The following is an 18204-nucleotide window of genomic DNA, read 5'->3' as shown; positions in this document are numbered from 1 at the left end:
GGGGGAAAAGAAGAACTGAGACAAGAAAGGGACACAGAAATTGCTGTCATTGTCAAAGACTGGAAAAGAGACTAAATGGGTTATCACTCTGATCCAACAGGACATTTCTGATGGTCTTCCTTTCAATTACTCCACTAACTCACTTATCTGATACTGATTGTGCACAAGGCAGTATAACAATTGAACAACACCTAAGACAGTGTTTGACAGCTTCTAACACATTCCATTTTTTCTATTTATTTGTACTAAACAACTCTGAGATGGGCAGACCACCATTGTTTTCATTTTCCTCCTTACAGCATCTGTCTATAATTGTTGTGCTTGTCTTTATCATTTTACTCAAAATGCACTCTGGTTACCATTGATCTTTCCTTGGGTAAATACTGTGGCTTTACAAAAATGTTTTCAATTCATCTTGACCTCTCTATGAACATAGAAGTAATCACTAGGGCATGATTGTCCCAATTTTCATTCTACTCCTTTTTCTAATTCCTTTGGTTAGAGGTTAGGGTTCTAGTCCTTTTTTTGCCACTAAGGCTGGTGTGATCTTGGACAAGCCTCTTGTGTCCTACAACTGATATGTGTGAAGCCACTCTGTACATTGCAAAGCATTTAAAAATATGATTATTGAAGTAGATGATCTCTAAATTTCCCTCAAGGTCTAAAATTTTTAGTTTATATTTTTGGTTATATTTTTAGTGAATTCATGTGATCCAAGAATTGCATTTTGGCACATGTTAGAAGTCTCCTTCCATTACACCAAAGCTGCTGCTGATTCACTAAGTACAGAATGATTTAATAGTAGCACCAAAAACAGTTAATTCTTCAGTTGCTGAGGTTGAAAATTACCAGAAATGATGCATGATTTTAAGGAAAAGGCTGAGTCATAGTCAATACCTAAAAACTTTATTTTCTATGTTAACCACCCCCTAACTTTTGCCCTTCTAAAATCTCACAAATTTAAATATTTTTTTTTTTTGACAAATTTAAATCTTAAGATGGAAGCAACTGAAATCACATGGTATGCTCTCACACGGCACTTTTTTTTAAAGATTTTTATTTACTTATTTGACAGGGAGAGACACAGCGAGAGAGGGAACATAAGCAGGGGGAGTGGGAGAGGGAGAAGCAGCCTTCTCACGGAGCAGAGAGCCCGATGCGGGGCTCGATTCCAGGACCCTGGGATCATGACCTGAGCTGAAGGCAGACGCTTAACATCTGAGCCACCCAGGCGCCCCCTCATACAGCATTTTGGGGCATTTTGCTGGGTATTGTCAGTGTTGGAATAGTGACTACAACAGGCAGGAAACAAATGAGGAGGTTCATCACATATACACATAAAATCATCGTCAAATGTCAGAGTTGGAAGGACTTCTAAAACTCATTTAGACTGGTGGGTCCCGGAGTGTTTGATTTCAAAAGCTTATAAAAGTTCAAAATAAACAGCAACAAGAGGAGGGCAAACGTAAAAATGTCAGTTTTTAACTTTGACAAATAAGGATACCAACAAAAGAACAAAACAACCACCTTCCATCAGCACCATTTTATAAAAAAGGTCACTTTAATGACATGTGTAGGACGATAAAATCTCAGAATAAAGTACAATTTGAAATTAAATAAATGAAGGGGCACCGGGGTGGCTCAGTTGTTAACCATCTGCCTTCAGCTCAGGCCATGATCCTAGGGTCCTGGGATTGAGCCCCACATCAAGCTCCCTGCTCATCTGGGAGCCTGCTTCTCCCTCTCTCTCTGCCTCTCCCTCTGCCCCTCCCTCTGCTTGTGCTCTCTGTCAAATAAATAAATAAAATCTCAAAAAAAAAAAAAAAGAAATTAATGAAGAAAAATGCATTATACTGCTCTTATTTTTCTAAAATCTCTATGGAAAACTGTTAGACTTGCCCCTGTCCATACACAGACCTTTGGGAATCCCTAATCTAGTCCATTCCATGCACACCTCTACCCCCCCATCCCATCTCCCACAATGCAGCAATTGTATCCTCACCACACCAAAAAATCCCTTTAAATGTATCCCCCACCCACTGTGGGGAACTCCTCAAGCTGTGGAATCCATTAAATTTTGGAGTCTGTGGTAGAAAATCAGCAGAAGAGCTGCTGTCTCTGGGAACTTCAAGATGCTTACACTTGGCTTTTTTTTTTTTTTTTTAAGACCAGAATCTAACTGCAGAGAATTTTAAGTAGGCCAAACGTGCCTTAGAGTCACTAAACGAAAATGTCTAATAGTGCTGATTTGGGAGTCAGGCAGCCTGGGTTTTGGTGGTGCATCAAAACTCCATTCTAAACCTTAGGGGATCTGTTTTCACATTCAACACATCTGGATTAGAGCTTTATGAATAGAAGTATTTAAGTCGTAATTAGAGTAACATGGAGGAATTTTAGTTAAGATTATCCTTCGGGCTGAACTCCATTACTAATTACTTGATCAGCTTTCAAAGTTGTAGTTAAGTCTACATTTTTTTCCATTTCCATTTTAATGAAATTATTTTGAGAGATTCCGTTTAAGTTTTTACAACTGAGGTTTGATTCATACTACAGATGATAGCATCAACTACAGAGCTTTCTTTTGTGATCACTACTACCAAGCCGTTTCCTCAGGTCAAATTTTGTCAACTAAAATGTGGCCAAGATTTGATTTTTTAAATCAATTTTTAGTAAAAAAAAAATTACTGTATAAAGGTTTACAACAACTTTAACGTTTACTGCTTTAAACGTTATCGATTTATTTTGTAATAGTTATTTCCATCCTGTGTTTTTTGGGTCAGTACTGCAGTTTTCAACATGACCAAGACATGATTATGTAGGGTTTTTTGCGGGGGGTGGGGTGGGTGGAATAAATAACCTCTACGGTGCAGTTTTTTCAGGGTTGTAAATTCTATTCTCTGTTGACTCATCCGCCAATAAAATTATGAATCGGTATTAGGGTTTTTTCCCCCTGGGGACCAAATGTATCAGTGGAGCAACAACACAAAGGCATAAGATAATTCTGCTTTCCCTCTTTTCCCTTCCCGTAAAACGAGATTCTCCAACACTCCCTAGAGCGCAGAATCCTAACTCTTAAGACTTCATCAGTTACACTCTGCTACCCGGAGCCCTGACCAAACCCAGCCCGGCCAGGGCTGCTTTTCTCTTCCTCTCCACCAGAGGCGATAGCCTCTCGCAAAACAGAATTGGGCTGGAACAGGCCGGTCTGAGGGAGTGGCCCAGGGAAAGATCAAAGGTTAAAAATCGCCTCAAAGAGCAAAGGTCAAAACTCCGAAGGAAGCCAGAAGTTCCCATCCTCCACGAAGAATGAAGGTGACTCCGCCCTAACATGCTCTCGGGGCCCGATGCCGCGCGGCCTTTCAGAGACCAGGCGGGTCCGACATGAGTAACAGGTAGCTTGATCCGAACAGCGAACAACCGGAAATGGAAGTGAGCCCCGGGCGGGGGTGAGGAGAGGCCACCGCACGCCTGCGCAATCAGCAGGGTTGCAGTACGCATGCGTGGTTGGGCGATGACGGGGTGACGCTCGGAGCGTGGGCCGCGACTCTCACGGATCCGGTTCCGCCCTCCCTCTCGTTGCCGACCCTCCGGGGCTAGCGCCCGAGATCCCTTTCCCAGAGTGCTCTGCGCCGTGAAGAAGCGGCTCCCGGGGACTGGGGGCATTTTGTGCTGGCTGGAGCCGGAGTAACAAGATGGCGGCGTCGGCGGAGTGACAGGGGTCCCTCTGGGCGGGAGCCGGCGGCAGTGGTGGCAGCGGTATCGCCGCCCTAAACCACCGCGCCCCTTTTCCAGCCCGCGACGTCGCCGTGAAAGCGAGCCAGCGGCGGCCGCCCAAAAACAAGTGGCCCAGCCTCGTAACCGAGAGAACCCATTCACAAACTGCGGCCTGGCGAAAAGAAGCCTGATTGAGCGGCAGTGATCAGGTTCCCTTCGGCCGATTCTGGGCCCTGTAACGCCTTGAAAGAGCCAACGTTTTTCGTTTCCTGCCGCCCCCCTCCGCAGCCTTGTTTCGCGGACGAGCCCCTGAGGCCTCAGTCCTCCCCTCAGAGGTGTCGGGGCTTGGCCCCAGCCTCCATCTTCATCTCTCAGGATGGCGAGCAGCAGCGGCTCCAAGGCCGAATTCATTGTCGGAGGAAAATATAAACTGGTACGGAAGATCGGGTCTGGCTCCTTCGGGGACATTTATTTGGCGATCAACATTACCAACGGCGAGGTAATCACCCGGGGTGGGGTTCACGACCACGCTGCGCCAGTCCTCACCCCCTGCCCCAATCCCCGAAGTGCTCGGGCTTTTCCCTATCACAACAGGCACGTACTGGGGAGGGGAGTCCAGAGAGGGAGCCAGTTTTCCTGGCTTTAGGAGCCTCCCCCGCTCTCTTTCCCTAAAAGGCAAAGAACCCGATAGAAGGGTTGGGAGAACCTATGAAGTTTCCCAGCTTGTTAAAAATGTACCTTAATCGAACTTTTTAAGCTGTCGTTTAAGGCGAGATCGGCAAAATCGTATTTCTCTAATCCCCATGTTTTCCCCACTATATGGATTTATTCTACTGGGGTTCTTGCTTTCGATCGTCAGTTTCCTCTCATTACGATCAAAACCTCTCATTACGTTTTCTGGATGAATCATTTTCCTGCACCTTCGAGGACGTGCCGATTTCGTCATTACCCCCTGAAGAGGCCTTTGAGGCTAGTTGCCTCGTTTTATAATTTACAAAGAGAGCTTTCTCTTCTGAGCCTCTCACTTCACCTTCTAGTCTCGAGTTGGAGCTTTGCTAATGTCTCCCCTCCTCTCCCAAGTGACATTGAATCCTTAGGGATGTTGATGCCATCATCCCCTCTCTCCCCTGCAGGAAGTGGCAGTGAAGCTAGAATCTCAGAAGGCCAGGCATCCCCAGTTGCTGTACGAGAGCAAACTCTATAAGATTCTTCAAGGTGGGGTGGGCATCCCCCACATACGGTAAGACCTCGTGAGCAAACAGGCGGTGCGCCGAGGGAAGTACGGCATGAGGGAGATGGGTAGAGGAAGGCAACAGCACCAGCTGACTCGGGCCTTGGTATCTGAGTTACCTGGGCTTACTATAGCCGGTGGTTTCCTGAGAACCGTAAGACACCACAGTCACTGAGTAAATTTTTAGTTTGCCAACTTCGTTTAGAATTTCAGTTTGTTACACTGCTCCATTTAGCTTCCCTCATTCTTCTCTCGAGGCTTTCATTTGCAGTTAAGTTAGGCGGGTCATCTTTGATCCCTGCGCGGCTTGTCTGCTGCTTTCTTTACGCCGACACCTCTGATGTTCTTAGGTTTATCCAGTGAAGTGGATTTGAAGGTGCCAAGTGACCGGGTTCGGCCAGTTCGGGTTGCTATTGGAGTTGGCTTGGGAAATGGCTGCTCTTTTGTTGTGTTTTTGTTCCAACATGTCTTCCTCCTCCGCTTAGAAAATGGCGGAACGACGTGACTCAACCGCATATTCCTGCCCTTTCCTAGGCTTGGGTTCACAAGTTACTCTTCCGTGCTTACCCCTTTAGCAGCTCTGAGTGGATTAAACCTTTGAAAAGCCAAGAATAAAGGTGCGGGCGGCGGTGGGGGTTCAAGGAAGGAGATGGCATAATGACAGTCTGTTGGTGATCCCTGCAGCAGATGCGACATGAAATGAAATTATACTATGCAAAATCCCTCACAGTCCCTTTATAAGTGTTAATTATTCTTCCACGAAGGGTAATGTTGGCTCCATTTCAGCTTGTGTACTAAATTTTGTAATGGCAAAGGCAGTCTGACCACTACTGTGTTGAAATTGACTCAAATCAGTTGTATTAAAAAGAAAGATTAATCTCGTAACCACAGTGTGATGAGTAACTTTAACCTGTTGAGTTACTTGATCGGTAACTCCTCACATCAGGGAAATTGTGGCCTTTTGGGGGGATGGGATATTGGTGAAGGCAAACAGCAGTAGTAATCAGGATAAAAGATGACCACATAAAGACATTGGATATTTTAAATGGTTAACTTTAAAGCTTGTGTTTGACTTTGAGATTAAAAAGCATCTTCCTGGAGTAGAGGCTAAAATGTAGTGTAAAGCCAAGCCATTTTTCAACACTTACAAATAACATTTGTAAAAAAGAACCAGAGACAGTTAAGAATTAAGTGGAGTGATAGTTAACGTAATTTCTTTTTCTATTCCAGTTTGTATTCCTTAAATCTTGAATTAAGTACTGAATTGCATACATTAATTCAGCTGTGGAAGCAACCCAAGTAATACTATCCTTAAAAAAATCTCCAGTGCTGATAGATGTTTTTAACGGAGAAGTTGAATGATAAAATATTCTCTTGGTTGTGAGAGATAAATTATTTAGAAGAAACTTCCAGGTTTATTTTGTAAGGTAGATTAATGTGAAATCCAAGATGATGGGAGATTTTAAATGATTCCTATCCGCCCCCCCCAAAAAAAACCTCCTGCTGGGAAAATGAATGTTACTCTGGAAGAATGAAAAAAAATTTTTTTAAAGAATGGAAGTCTTTATTAAAATGTCTAGCTTTTTATTTCCTCAAAATAAAAAGTCCATTGCATTAGCCAAAAAATTTAAAACGGCTTTCCTTTTGCCTTTAAACATATCTCTCCACCCCTGTCCCCCCTCCCGATTTGCTTTCTATACTGTAGTTTTTCTTAGAATTACACATAAATGCCATCATACAGTATGAGGTCATTTGTGTCTGACTTCTCTCACTTACCATAATGCTTTTGAGATTCATCCATGTTGGGAGGTTTTAGAAATTTCACAAATCATGTTGAATTTAATGTATTAGAAATAATTTTCAAAAAGCATTAAGCATCTGGCATTTTCATTGCTAAACCCTTTTATCTGGTAGCTTTTATTTAAAGGCAGTGCTGATACAGACCAACAAGAGCCATAGGTAATATACTGAATAAGCACGTGAATAAATGAAATTAACTTGTGAGCCCGGAATAACAGGCATCTATTATAAGATGTTGAGTGCAGAGAGTTGTAGTTATTAACTGGGTGGAGCTAAAGAGAGATTAACCTGGCTTTCAAATTAACGCTTCCTGGGAGAAGAGATGGGATTTCAGGATCCGGATGTAAGGAAGAAAGCTTGGTTGAACTGGTTGGGGAGGGCATCCAAGAATACAGTGTGGCTTCTGGGAGTAGTCTCTAATCAGAAGGTAGTAATTGGATGAGGGTGGGGAAAGAGTAAATTTGTTTTAGGAGTGGTGGAGTCTGGTACATAGAAACAATAGTGGTTCATTGGTTGTAAAGTGTGAGAGAACTGTTTTTCTACTGAAGTGAAAAGGGTAAGAAAGACTTTACATAAGCATTCTTTATTTGGGTGGCAACGTCTTCCCATCCCCTCAGTTTGTTCCCCACTATTTCCACACCATCTGTATATAGCATACAGGTAAATATTTGGTAAATATTGAACTATTTTGACTTTAGTTTATTAAGATTTAATGAAGCAGTCTATGTGTTATCCATTGTTTTAGATGGATATAAATATATTTAGATTTGGGATGCCTGGCTGGCTCAGTTGGTAGAGCATGCAGCTCTTGATCTTGGGGTCATGAGTTCAAGCCCCATGTTGGGTGAAGAGATTACTTTTAAAAAACAATTTGGATTTTGCTATAATTACACTTAACTCCATCCTCTCCCCTGCACTCCAAACCCCTTGACTTTCGGATATCTTATTTTTTTTTTTTTTTAAAGATTTTATTTATTTATTTGACAGAGAGAGACAGTGAGAGAGGGAACACAAGCAGGGGGAGAGGGAAAGGGAGAAACAGGCTTCCTGCCGAGCAGGGAGCCCGATGCGGGGCTCGATCCCAGGACCCTGAGATCATGACCTGAGCCGAAGGCAGTCGCTTAACCAACTGAGCCACCCAGGCGCCCCACTTTCGGATATCTTAAAACAAGGTCCAAAAATGATCTAGCCCACATAGCCGACCTGACTAATTTTTACTTGGTAAGGGGTCTATTGTTATGCAGAAGCATGGCATTCAGGGTAAAGAGCGGAATGAGCGTGGCGTTTAGTCTCCCATGTTTTTAAGAAACTAGGGTCATTCTTTAGTTAAGAAACTGAAATCGTTAATTGACTTCTGGAAGCTCATTAAAAATTATTTCTGTTACAATCTTCTTTATCTTTGTGGTACTCAATTTGAATTGAAATAACGTGATCTCTAAAGAATCACTTATGATACCAAGCTCTAGGTCTATCATGTGGTATTGACAATGATCTTGAGTCAGTCAGTCCTTTAACCTCTTTGGGCCTATCAGTTAGTTTGCTCATCTGTGAAATGCAAAGAGGATTTTACCATGTTAGTAATTTTCTAATTCTTTTGGAATAGGAAAGAAGAATACTGGACAGAAAGGTTTAGGGTTTCCTACTCTTCTAGAAAAAGTTTTGCATACTGAACTTTCAGGTAGGGTTTTATTTGAACAGAGTTCCCTGCTTAAATAAGTCACCTGCCTCGTTGGACCTTAGAACTTCTAGCTCTGAAATTTTGAGACTTCTTTTTGGATGATGGTAGCTAGAAAGCATTTCATCACAGTTTGATGTTAGGTCTAGATCTTATCTGACTCTTAGTACAGAGACCCCTCTCAAGACTCTTAAAAATGCCATCTGCATCAGATAAACTGTCAGTTACCATTTAAAAGGAAGTAAATTAATGGAATATATTTTTATAGGGAAATGAATAGAGAAGATGGGAGGGGCATGGGAGAATTGTTGCCTTGTTTTCAACCACTTTTTTGCCCTCTCTGAATGGCAAGTATTACAGAAGATATTTATAAAGTACTAGTTAATCCTTACTCTTCAGTGTTAAAAGCAGCTTAAATTTTAATCTTAGCTTTTTGGCACTGAGCATATGTCTTGCAAATAAGTTCTAATGCTGTTATCAGAGAACAAAGATGACATCTGCACTGGATACGTCTTTATTTATTACAGATCACTGGGTGCATGAGAAATGTGATTTTTAACTCATAGAAACTGAATCTCTATATATATACTACTATATATACATACGTATTATATGCATACAGAGTATACTAAAGGTGCTTTATATCGGTTTATAATGGATTTCTAGTTGCGGAATAATGTAATGATGCTTAAGTAGCATTTGTGAGCTAAATGAAACCTGAATACAGCCTAATATCTCACAAATTAGATTACTGAGTCTCTGAAGGGTTACTAGAGTCTCCTAACTCCTAATTTTTCTGAGCCATTTTCACCTTTATGTCAAGGTCAGCATGCCTGCTCACAAACCCCACACCTTTTCATTTGATGCTACAGAGCCATACTATGCCTCCTTCACTTTATGGCATTTGGCCTCATTCAGAGAAAGTGAAAACCTCTTCTATAAATGTAAGTAACTTTATTTGACAGAGAGAGAGCAAGAGCAGGAGCACAAGCAGGGGGAGTGGGAGAGGGAGAGCAGGCTTCCTGCAGAGCAGGGAGCCCGATGAAGGGCTCGATCCCAGGACTCTGGGATCGTGACCTGAGCCAAAGGCAGACGCTTAACAACTGAGCCACCCAGGTGCCCCATAAGTAACTTACTGTTTGTGTTATTATTTAACTAGATGCTTATAAATTTTTTTTTTAAAGATTTTACTTGTTTATTTAACAGGGAGAGACACAGCGAGAGAGGGAACACAAGCAGGGGGAGTAGGAGAAGGAGAAGCAGGCTTCCCATTGAGCAGGGAGCCTGATGTGGGGTTCGATCCCAGGACCCTGGGATCATGACCTGAGCCGAAGGCAGACGCTTAATGACTGAGCCACCCAGGCGCCCCTAAAAAAAAAGCTCCATTTACTTTAGAGAGAGAGCAGGGAGGGGCAGAGGGAGAGGGAGAGAATGAGAATCCCAGTTAGACTCCCTGTTGAGCGGGAAGCCTAATGTGAGGCTCAATCTCACAACCCCAAAGCCATGACCCGAGCTGAAACAAAGAGTCGGACACCTAACTGACTGAGCCACCCAGGTGCCACCCCTTAATAGTTTTCAAAATATAAGTGAATACCTAGTTAAAATGATGGTTTTTTTTTTTTTAAAGATTTTATTTATTTATTTGACAGAGAGCGAGAGCAGAAATACAAGCAGGGGGAACAGGAGAGGGAGAAGCAGGCTTCCCACCAAGCAGGGAGCCCGATGCGGGGCTCGATCCCAGGACGCTAGGACCATGACCCAAGCCGAAGGCAGACGCTCAACCGACTGAGCCACCCAGGTGCCCCAAAATGATGGGTTTTGTTATTGTATTTGTTTCTAAAACAATCTCAGGTGGCTCTTGAAATTTAAATGACCAGTAGTCACATAGCATGGATGTGTTTTAATTTTTTTTTTTAAATGACATGTGATTTATATACAGTGAAATGCACAGCTTTCAATGTGCCATCAAATGAATTTTGACAAATGTATACAGTGGTATAGCCCACGCTCCCTACTGAGATAAAGAATATTTGATTTTTTTGAATACAGCTAGTCCATGGTAAGCTACATTTTGTGGCAAGATAGGTTTTATTTATTTATTTTTAAGTTGGTCTTTTGGATCATATTTACATATTTATTTTTCTGGATATGATGTTGATTTGCCTGTATGCAAGACTATAGGTTAATAATGTTTTTATCACCATGAAGTACATTATACAACTTGCCTAATAAAATCATCAGGTGGGGTGGTGAACAGTGAGTAGCAATTGAGATCTTTGCCGCATTCTCCTTCGAAGAACAGGAATACTCCCTTTTCCTTGCCTGAAAGTCCTCAGTGGGGTATGTTTTAATGGGGACTTTGGAAGTGTACAAAAAGATTCAGCTGGAGAGTACATTCTGATCCTCAATATAAAAGGAAATGGAAAGAGCATTATATGAGAGTCAAGAGTTAGGGATCCTTCTGCGATGTCATGTAGATTTCAACCTAGAATGAATTCTGTAATTTGTAATGTCAGCTTTCATTTATAAAAAGGATTTCATAAGATTAATTAGGTCTTAAGAGTTTTTTTTTAAGAAGATTTTATTTATTTGACAGAGACTGCACAAGCTGGTGGTGGGGGGAGCGGGATAGGGCGAAGCAAGTTCCCCACGGAGCAGGAAGCCCTGGGATCATGACCTGAGCTGAAGGGAGACCCTTAACCAACTGAGCCACCCAAGTGCCCCTTAAGAGTTTTATTTTTTTAATGCATTATATAAGTTGATGAGATCAGAGGCACCTGGGTGGCTCAGTCGGTTAAGCATCTGCCTTCAGCTCAGGTCATGATCTTGGGGTCCTGGGATCGAGCCCTGCATCAGGCTCTCTGCTCAGCTGGGAGTCTGCCTCTCCCTCTGTGCTCTCTCCCACTCTCTCTCAAATGAACAAAATCTTTTTTTTTTTTAAGATTTTATTTATTAGAGAGTGCGAGCAAAAGCAGGGGGGGCAACAGACGGAGGAGGAGAAGCAGGCTCCCCGCGGAGCAGGGAGCCGATGTGGGGCTCAATCCCAGGACTCTGGGGTCATGACCTGAGCTGAAGGCAGACGCTTAACCAACTGAGCCACCTAGGTGCCCCTCAAATAAATAAAATCTTAAAAAAAAAAATTGATGAGATCAGTAGGATAAACTATGCCTCTTTCATTCTCTGATATGGTAATAATTTGTTCTAACTTTAATGTATAATTGCCTTTTATTTATAATGTTAGTACATACTACTGAAATAAGTGAGTAGTTGGTTGAATACAGTGTGGCTAAACATTGATTTTTCCATGTATGTGCAAGAAAGAAAAGTAGAATTGACCATTATTCAGACATTGCACGTGGTCTTATTTAATCATTACAACAATCCTGTAAGTTGGGGTTTCATATAAAGTGAGAGTCAGAGTAGTTAATTTGCCTAAACTCAACACATTCAGTGTGTTTAAATAGATCTTACTGCATCTTCAGACTGTGCCAGTGGTTCCCACACTTTGCCCATTCGAATAACATGGAGAAGTTTTAAAAAAAAATTGACACTTGGCTCTTAGTCTTACATATTTTGATTTAATGGGTTTGGGTATGCCTTAGGCATCAAGAGTTAAAAAAAAAAAAAACTCCCCAGGGGCGCCTGGGTGGCTCAGTCGTTAAGCGTCTGCCTTCGGCTCAGGTCATGATCCCAGGGTCCTGGGATCGAGCCCCGCATCGGGCTCCCTGCTCGGCGGGAGGCCTCCTTCTCCCTCTCCCACTCCCCCTGCTTGTGTTCCCTCTCTTGCTGTGTCTCTCTCTGTCAAATAAATAAATAAATAATCTTAAAAAAAAAAACAAAAAAAAACTCCCCAGGTGATTCTGATACATAACAAAGTTTAGGCACCATTTTACTGTGCCATATTTCAAGGTTATAATGGTTCTTTCCTGCCCACACCCACCAACTCCCATCTTTTCTAGAACTGCAATTTGGTAAGGCTGGTTTCTTTTTCTTTTTCTTTTTTTAAAGATTTATTTATTTGAGAGAGCGAGAATGAGAGAGAGAGAGAGTACATGAGAGGGGGGAGGGTTAGAGGGAGAAGCAGTCTCCTCGCCGAGCAGGGAGCCCAATGCGGGACTCGATCCAGGGACTCCAGGATCATGACCTGAGCCGAAGGCAGTCGCTTAACCAACTGAGCCACCCAGGCGCCCGTAAGGCTGGTTTCTTAACTTACTCACCTCCTCCTATGAATTAGGAGGTTAATTCAGGAAATCTATACCAGGAAACATGGCACTGGAAAGTACACTGTAATCCCATATAATGAAATGCTTTGATTTCTGGAAAGTAGCACCAATATTTGAAACCATTTTTGTACTCCCATGTTCCAGATGCATTCCTATAAGAAGAAAGCATTCTAGAAATTCCTTGAGGGAAAGAACCATGTCTTGCTGATAGAGGTATCTTTTGTTTTTTAGCCTAGTGTTGGCTAAAAAGGCACTAATGACTCAATAAGGAAATTCTTTTATTTTATATTCATTCATTCATTCATTCATTTTTTTAGAGAGTGAGCAAGCAGGGGAGGGGCAGAGGGAGAGAGAATTTTAGGCAGACTCTGTTCAGTGTGGAGCCCAGAGTGGGGCTCCATCTCACGACCTGAGCCGAAACTAAGAGTTGGGCACTTAACTGTGCCACCTAGGCGCCCCTATCAGTGTACATTTACTTTTTAATGGAACCCTATAGAGAGTTTGACTTCTATTACACATTTATAGAACTTTGGGAGTACCTGATGTATGCATAGTTTCTAATGGGAATATTTATCATCTCTGTAGTATTTAGTATTTCTTGAGTATTCAGCTGAACTCACTAGCTGGCAGCAAATTTACAAATGGAAATGTGGCTGTACTCGTTCTTTAGCTTTGAAAGCTGGTATAAAAATACTACCATATCATTAAATGCTAATGTCCATTAATTTCACAGTGAAGCCTTGCTATTGTGGACATTTAGCGGCTTAAGTATCTATTAGCATCTCTTAGTATCTCTTAGTTGTGTTGGCCTTTGGAATTTCTTTTGGTTCTTGTTCATCAACATCAGGAAGTTGCAACTTTTGTACTGGAGATTTTTTTCTTAAGGGAGACAAGATGGTGACAGTGGCTAAGCATACATCATATTTGTCATCCATATGTTTCATTTGTACCATCATTAAGTGTATAGTAGAGAGGTGTTCAGATTAACCTGAAATTCAGGTTATCCTGTATTTCAGCTCTTCTGGAAGCTGCTTTAAGTACTTATTTATTAAATTGGCATACACTACCAGACTTGTTCTGTCCTTAAGGTGACTTTTATGGAAAGGGGAGTGTGAGATTTGATTATAAATTGCTTTGTTAGAAGGTAATAGCATGGAATATTTATAAGTTTTAAGTTTCACATTTTCCACGTCTTAGTTACATTAGAAGTGTTTAATACGTTGTTCTTGGTAACAACTAAAATAATGAAATTCTTCTAAGGAAACTGGGATTTATACCTTCACATAAATACCATTCTTTTCCGTTCCTTTACTGTGCTGTTCATTATGTATTTAGGTTAGATTGTTTTCTTTTTGGCTGTTCTTCCTTGATTAAAATTTTTTTTTTTTAAGAGTAATTTATTTATTTGAAGGGGTGCGCACTGGGGAGGGGCAGAGGCAGAGTCTCAAGCAGACTGCTGAGTGCAGAGCCTGACACGGGGCTCAGTCCTATGACCCCGAGATCACGACCTGAGTTGAAACCAAGAGTTGGCCACCCAACGGACTATGCCACCCAGGTGGTCCTTGATTAAAATTACTCTTACCACTGGGCTCCACTTACTGAAATCCTGGTGTTCCCATTTTTGAACCTCCATAATATTAATACCTCGTATCCCTCCGAGAGAACAGAGTAGTGTTAGCTTCTCTTCAAATGAAAGCTCAGATGTTCAAAAGTGTCTTAGAAACTTAATATACTTTACAGTATCTCCTACAGTACTTTCTAGAGGATAAGCAAGTATTTCTTTTATTCAGTCAACAAACCTGTATGAGTGCCTATTATGTGCCAGGCATAGTTAAGATACTGGGCATATTTCAGTGAACAGAAAAAATTTTGTGAGACTTTCATTCTTTTTGAGCACATGCAGTGCATCTGGCATATAGTTGTGAATTCATCTCTCTTACTGAAAATTAGGAGGAAAGATGTGTAAATCTCAGACAGTGTGAGGACATGTTTCCTTAACATCAAAGGGATAGTATCCTGAGTATAAGCCCTAAATAGTACCCTGAACCATCTAGAGACTGCATTGATTGGTCAGGTCAGTGGGACCCCATTATGCTTCCCTGTGAATACTTATTATTTCTCAAACATTAACCATGCATAATAATTACCTACACAGCTTGTTAAGGGTCCCTATAGCACTTACCTGCAGCTTCAGGCACATAGGTACAATAAATATTAAAACAGAGATTGGAGAAACAGATTTTTTTTATTTTTTTATTTTTTAAGATTTTGTTTTTGGGACGCCTGGGTGGCTCAGTCAGTTAAGCAGCTGCTTTCAGCTCAGATGATGATCCCGGGGTCCTGGGAACAAGTCCTGCATGGGGCTCCTTGTTCAGCAGGGAGCCTGCTTCTCCCTCTGCCTGCCACTCCCCACTGCTTGTGCACGCGCGCGCTCTCTTTCTGGCAAATAAATCTTAAAAAAAAAAAAAGATTTTTCTGTACCCACTGTGGGCCTCAAACTCACAACCCTGAGATCAGAAGTCTCACACACTACTGACCGAGCCAGCCAGCTATCCCTGGAAAAAGATTTTTTTTTTTTAACAGCTTTAAGGAGAAAATTGACATACATAAATCATCACCTATTTAAAATGTACAATTCATTGATTTTTAGTGTGTGTACAGAGTTGTGCAACCATCACCATAATCTGATTTTAGAATATTTGTTAACTGGTAAACAAGGAAATAAAGTGATCTTGTTTCACTGTGTCCCAGCCATGCTGGCTTCTTTTTTTTTTTTTTTTTTTTTTAAAAGATTTTATTTATTTGACAGAGAGAGACACAGCGAGAGAGGGAACACAAGCAGGGGGAGTGGGAGAGGGAGGAGCAGGCTTCCTGCTGAGCAGGGAGCCCGATGCGGGGCTCGATCCCAGGACCCTGGGATCATGACCTGAGCCGAAGGCAGACGCTTAACGACTGAGCCACCCAGGCGCCCCCATGCTGGCTTCTTTTAAGTTTGTTATGAATACCAAACTTCAGGCACACTAACTCCCATCCACCCCTTTACCTGGCCATCTTCCATTTTATACTTCTAAGAATTAACCATGCTTCTTCATCAGAAAAGCTTTCCTTAATGACTCTCTCTAAAAGATAGATTGGGTTGCCATAATCTGGACCCTCTCAGCACTGGTCTCTCCTTCCTCACTTCTGTTTGTTTCTTTTTAAGTAAGCACCATGCCCAGTGTGGAGCCCAGTGTGGGGCTTGAATTCAGGACCCTGAGATTGAGATCTGAGCTGAGATCAAGAGTTGGCCACTTAACCAACTGAGCCACCTAGGTGCCGATCACATGTTTTTTATTTGCATGCGCACACTGCTATAAGCTATGAGAGCAGGAGTTAATTTAGTTTTGTCTTGTTAGATACCATAAATATTGAATGGATCAATAAATAGTACCTTTAGTACTGGATAGTGGTGTGGTCATATATAAGGCATATTTTTTGGTTTTGTGTTTTTAAAATTTTTTGGATTAAGGAACAGTTATGCATCTTTGAAGACAAATGGCAAGGAACAAGGAGACTAAGGAACTTGAAAATGTTACAGCATTAATTCAAGGCTGTATTGTGATCAAAGGATTAGTAGTAGCAGTTTTGGAGGATTAGGATGAAGAAGGAAAGCAGATTATTTTAGTTGATGGTAGTATTGCTGAATAAAACATATATTTGTTACCCAACTCTCAGATCTTACTCTGTGGTCTCTTCACCTTAAAAAATTAGTTTTAAGGATGGGGGATAAGTGATGGGGATTAAAGAGTGCACTTACCATGATGAGCAATGTATAGAATTGTTGAATCATATATTGTACACCTGAACCTAATATCACACTGTATGTTAACTGACTGGAATTAAAATTAAAAACTTAATTAAAACAATACAAAAAAATTGGTTTCGATGGGCGCCTGGGTAGCTCAGTCGTTAAGTATCTGCCTTCGGCTCAGGTCATGATCCCGGGGTGCTGGGATCGAGCCCCGCATCGGGCTCTCTGCTCTGTGGGAAGCGTGCTTCTCCCTCTCCCCCCCCCACTTGTGTTTCTGCTCTCGCTGTGTCTCTGTCAAATAGATAAATAAAATCTTTAAAAAAAAAAAAAAATTGGTTTCGAAGCAGGGGTTCTTAACCTGGTAGGGATATAACCTCCCAACGGGGGATAGGAAAAAAATTACATCTTATCTTTTTTGTTTTCTTTTTTTTTAAGATTTTATTTATTTGAGGTGCTGGGTGGCTCAGTCGTTAAGTGTCTGCCTTCGGCTCAGGTCATGATCTGGGATCGGGCTCCCTGCTAGGGGAAGCCTGCTTCTCTCTCTCCCCCTGTTTGTGCTCCTGCTCTCGCTCGCTCTCTGTCAAATAAATAAATAAAATCTTAAAAAAAAAAAAGATTTTATTTATTTGACAGGGCACAAGCAGGGGGAGCGGCAGGCAGAGGGAGAAGCAGGCTCCCCTCTGAGCCGGGAGCCCGATGCGGGGCTTAATCCCAGGGTTCTGGGATCACCTGGGTTGAAGGCAGGAGCTGAACTGACTGAGCCACCCAGGCGCCCCTACATCTTTATTTTCATGAACTTCTAACTGAATCTAGTAAGATGGTCCCAGACTTAGGATGGTTCAATTTATGGTTTTTAGACTTTATGATGCTGTGAAAGTGGTATGCATTCAGTAGAAACCATACTTTGAATTTGATCTTCTCCCAGGCTGGCATATGTGGTGTGACACTCTCGGGAAGTTGCTGGGCAGCAGCGCTGAGGCAGCTCCCAGTCAGGTGATCACGAGGGTAAACAACTGGTGTATTTACAACCATTCTACACCGATACAGCCATTCTGTTTTTCCCTTTCAGTACTGTATTTAATAAATTACATGAAATATTGAACACTTTATTATAAAATAGGCTTTGTTAGATGGTTTTGCCTAAATGTAGTCTAATTTAAGTGTTCTAAGTACATTTAAGGTAGGCTAGGCTAAGTAATGATGTTCAGTACATTATGTGTATTAAATGCATTTTTCACTTAGAATATTTTCAGCTTAGGATGGGTTTAACAGGATATAACCCCATGGTAAATTGAGGACAATCTATTATTTCTATTATAAATGGAGGCAAGAAATCTTCACTAGTTTAGCAGTACCTATGGCTTTATCACCAGTAGAAATCACAGATATTTCTCCGTAACACGTTATTGTTGCAGGTATCTCAGAATATTGTTTACACTCCTCACTGCTTCATAATTAATAGTCCTAATTAGATCTGCTCCTTTATCTCATTAATAAAGAACATGTACTTTACTATATCAAAATTAAGTAATCTTAGTGTGGCTGAATTTCCCTTATAATGCTATGTATTTTATTCTCTGCATTTAAAATATTCTGAGAAGGAATCTATAGGCTTTATCAGACTACCAAAGGTGGGAGATCTGTGGCACCAAAAAGATTAAGAAATGTTGATGTAGGAGTTACTTCACCTCCACTCCCCAAATCGTTTAGACAAGGTCTGTGGCATTGTGGCTAAATACATTTGATGCAAGGTTGGTCACTCATTTGGTAG

At 41.6% G+C, this 18204-nt stretch overlaps 1 protein-coding gene across 8 annotated transcripts in view; it reads left to right on the top strand.

The window, feature by feature from the left end:
* The first annotated feature begins 3517 nt into the window (after positions 1 to 3517).
* Positions 3518 to 18204, top strand: part of CSNK1A1 (casein kinase 1 alpha 1) — a 52796-nt gene continuing 38109 nt past the window's right edge. For 4 of the 8 annotated variants that reach the window (XR_004298179.1, XR_004298180.1, XM_032395361.1 and 1 more), the window contains exons 1-2: positions 3520 to 4213; positions 4848 to 4954. Coding sequence is in view for 5 of the 8 variants with exons in the window: in XM_032395361.1 (XP_032251252.1) it covers positions 4091 to 4213; positions 4848 to 4954 (230 nt within the window). In the remaining 3 variants the exon portion in view is untranslated. Of the gene's footprint in view, positions 4214 to 4847; positions 4955 to 18204 lie in introns of all 8 variants that reach the window. The other 4 variants (XR_004298178.1, XM_032395359.1, XM_032395364.1 and 1 more) reach the window with 2 other exon arrangements.

This window comes from Phoca vitulina, unplaced genomic scaffold (assembly GCF_004348235.1).
Source record: "Phoca vitulina isolate PV1807 unplaced genomic scaffold, GSC_HSeal_1.0 scaffold83, whole genome shotgun sequence".
Lineage (NCBI taxonomy): Eukaryota > Metazoa > Chordata > Mammalia > Carnivora > Phocidae > Phoca > Phoca vitulina.
Note: the sequence above shows the minus strand (reverse complement) of the source record. Positions and strands in the feature narration are given on the sequence as shown.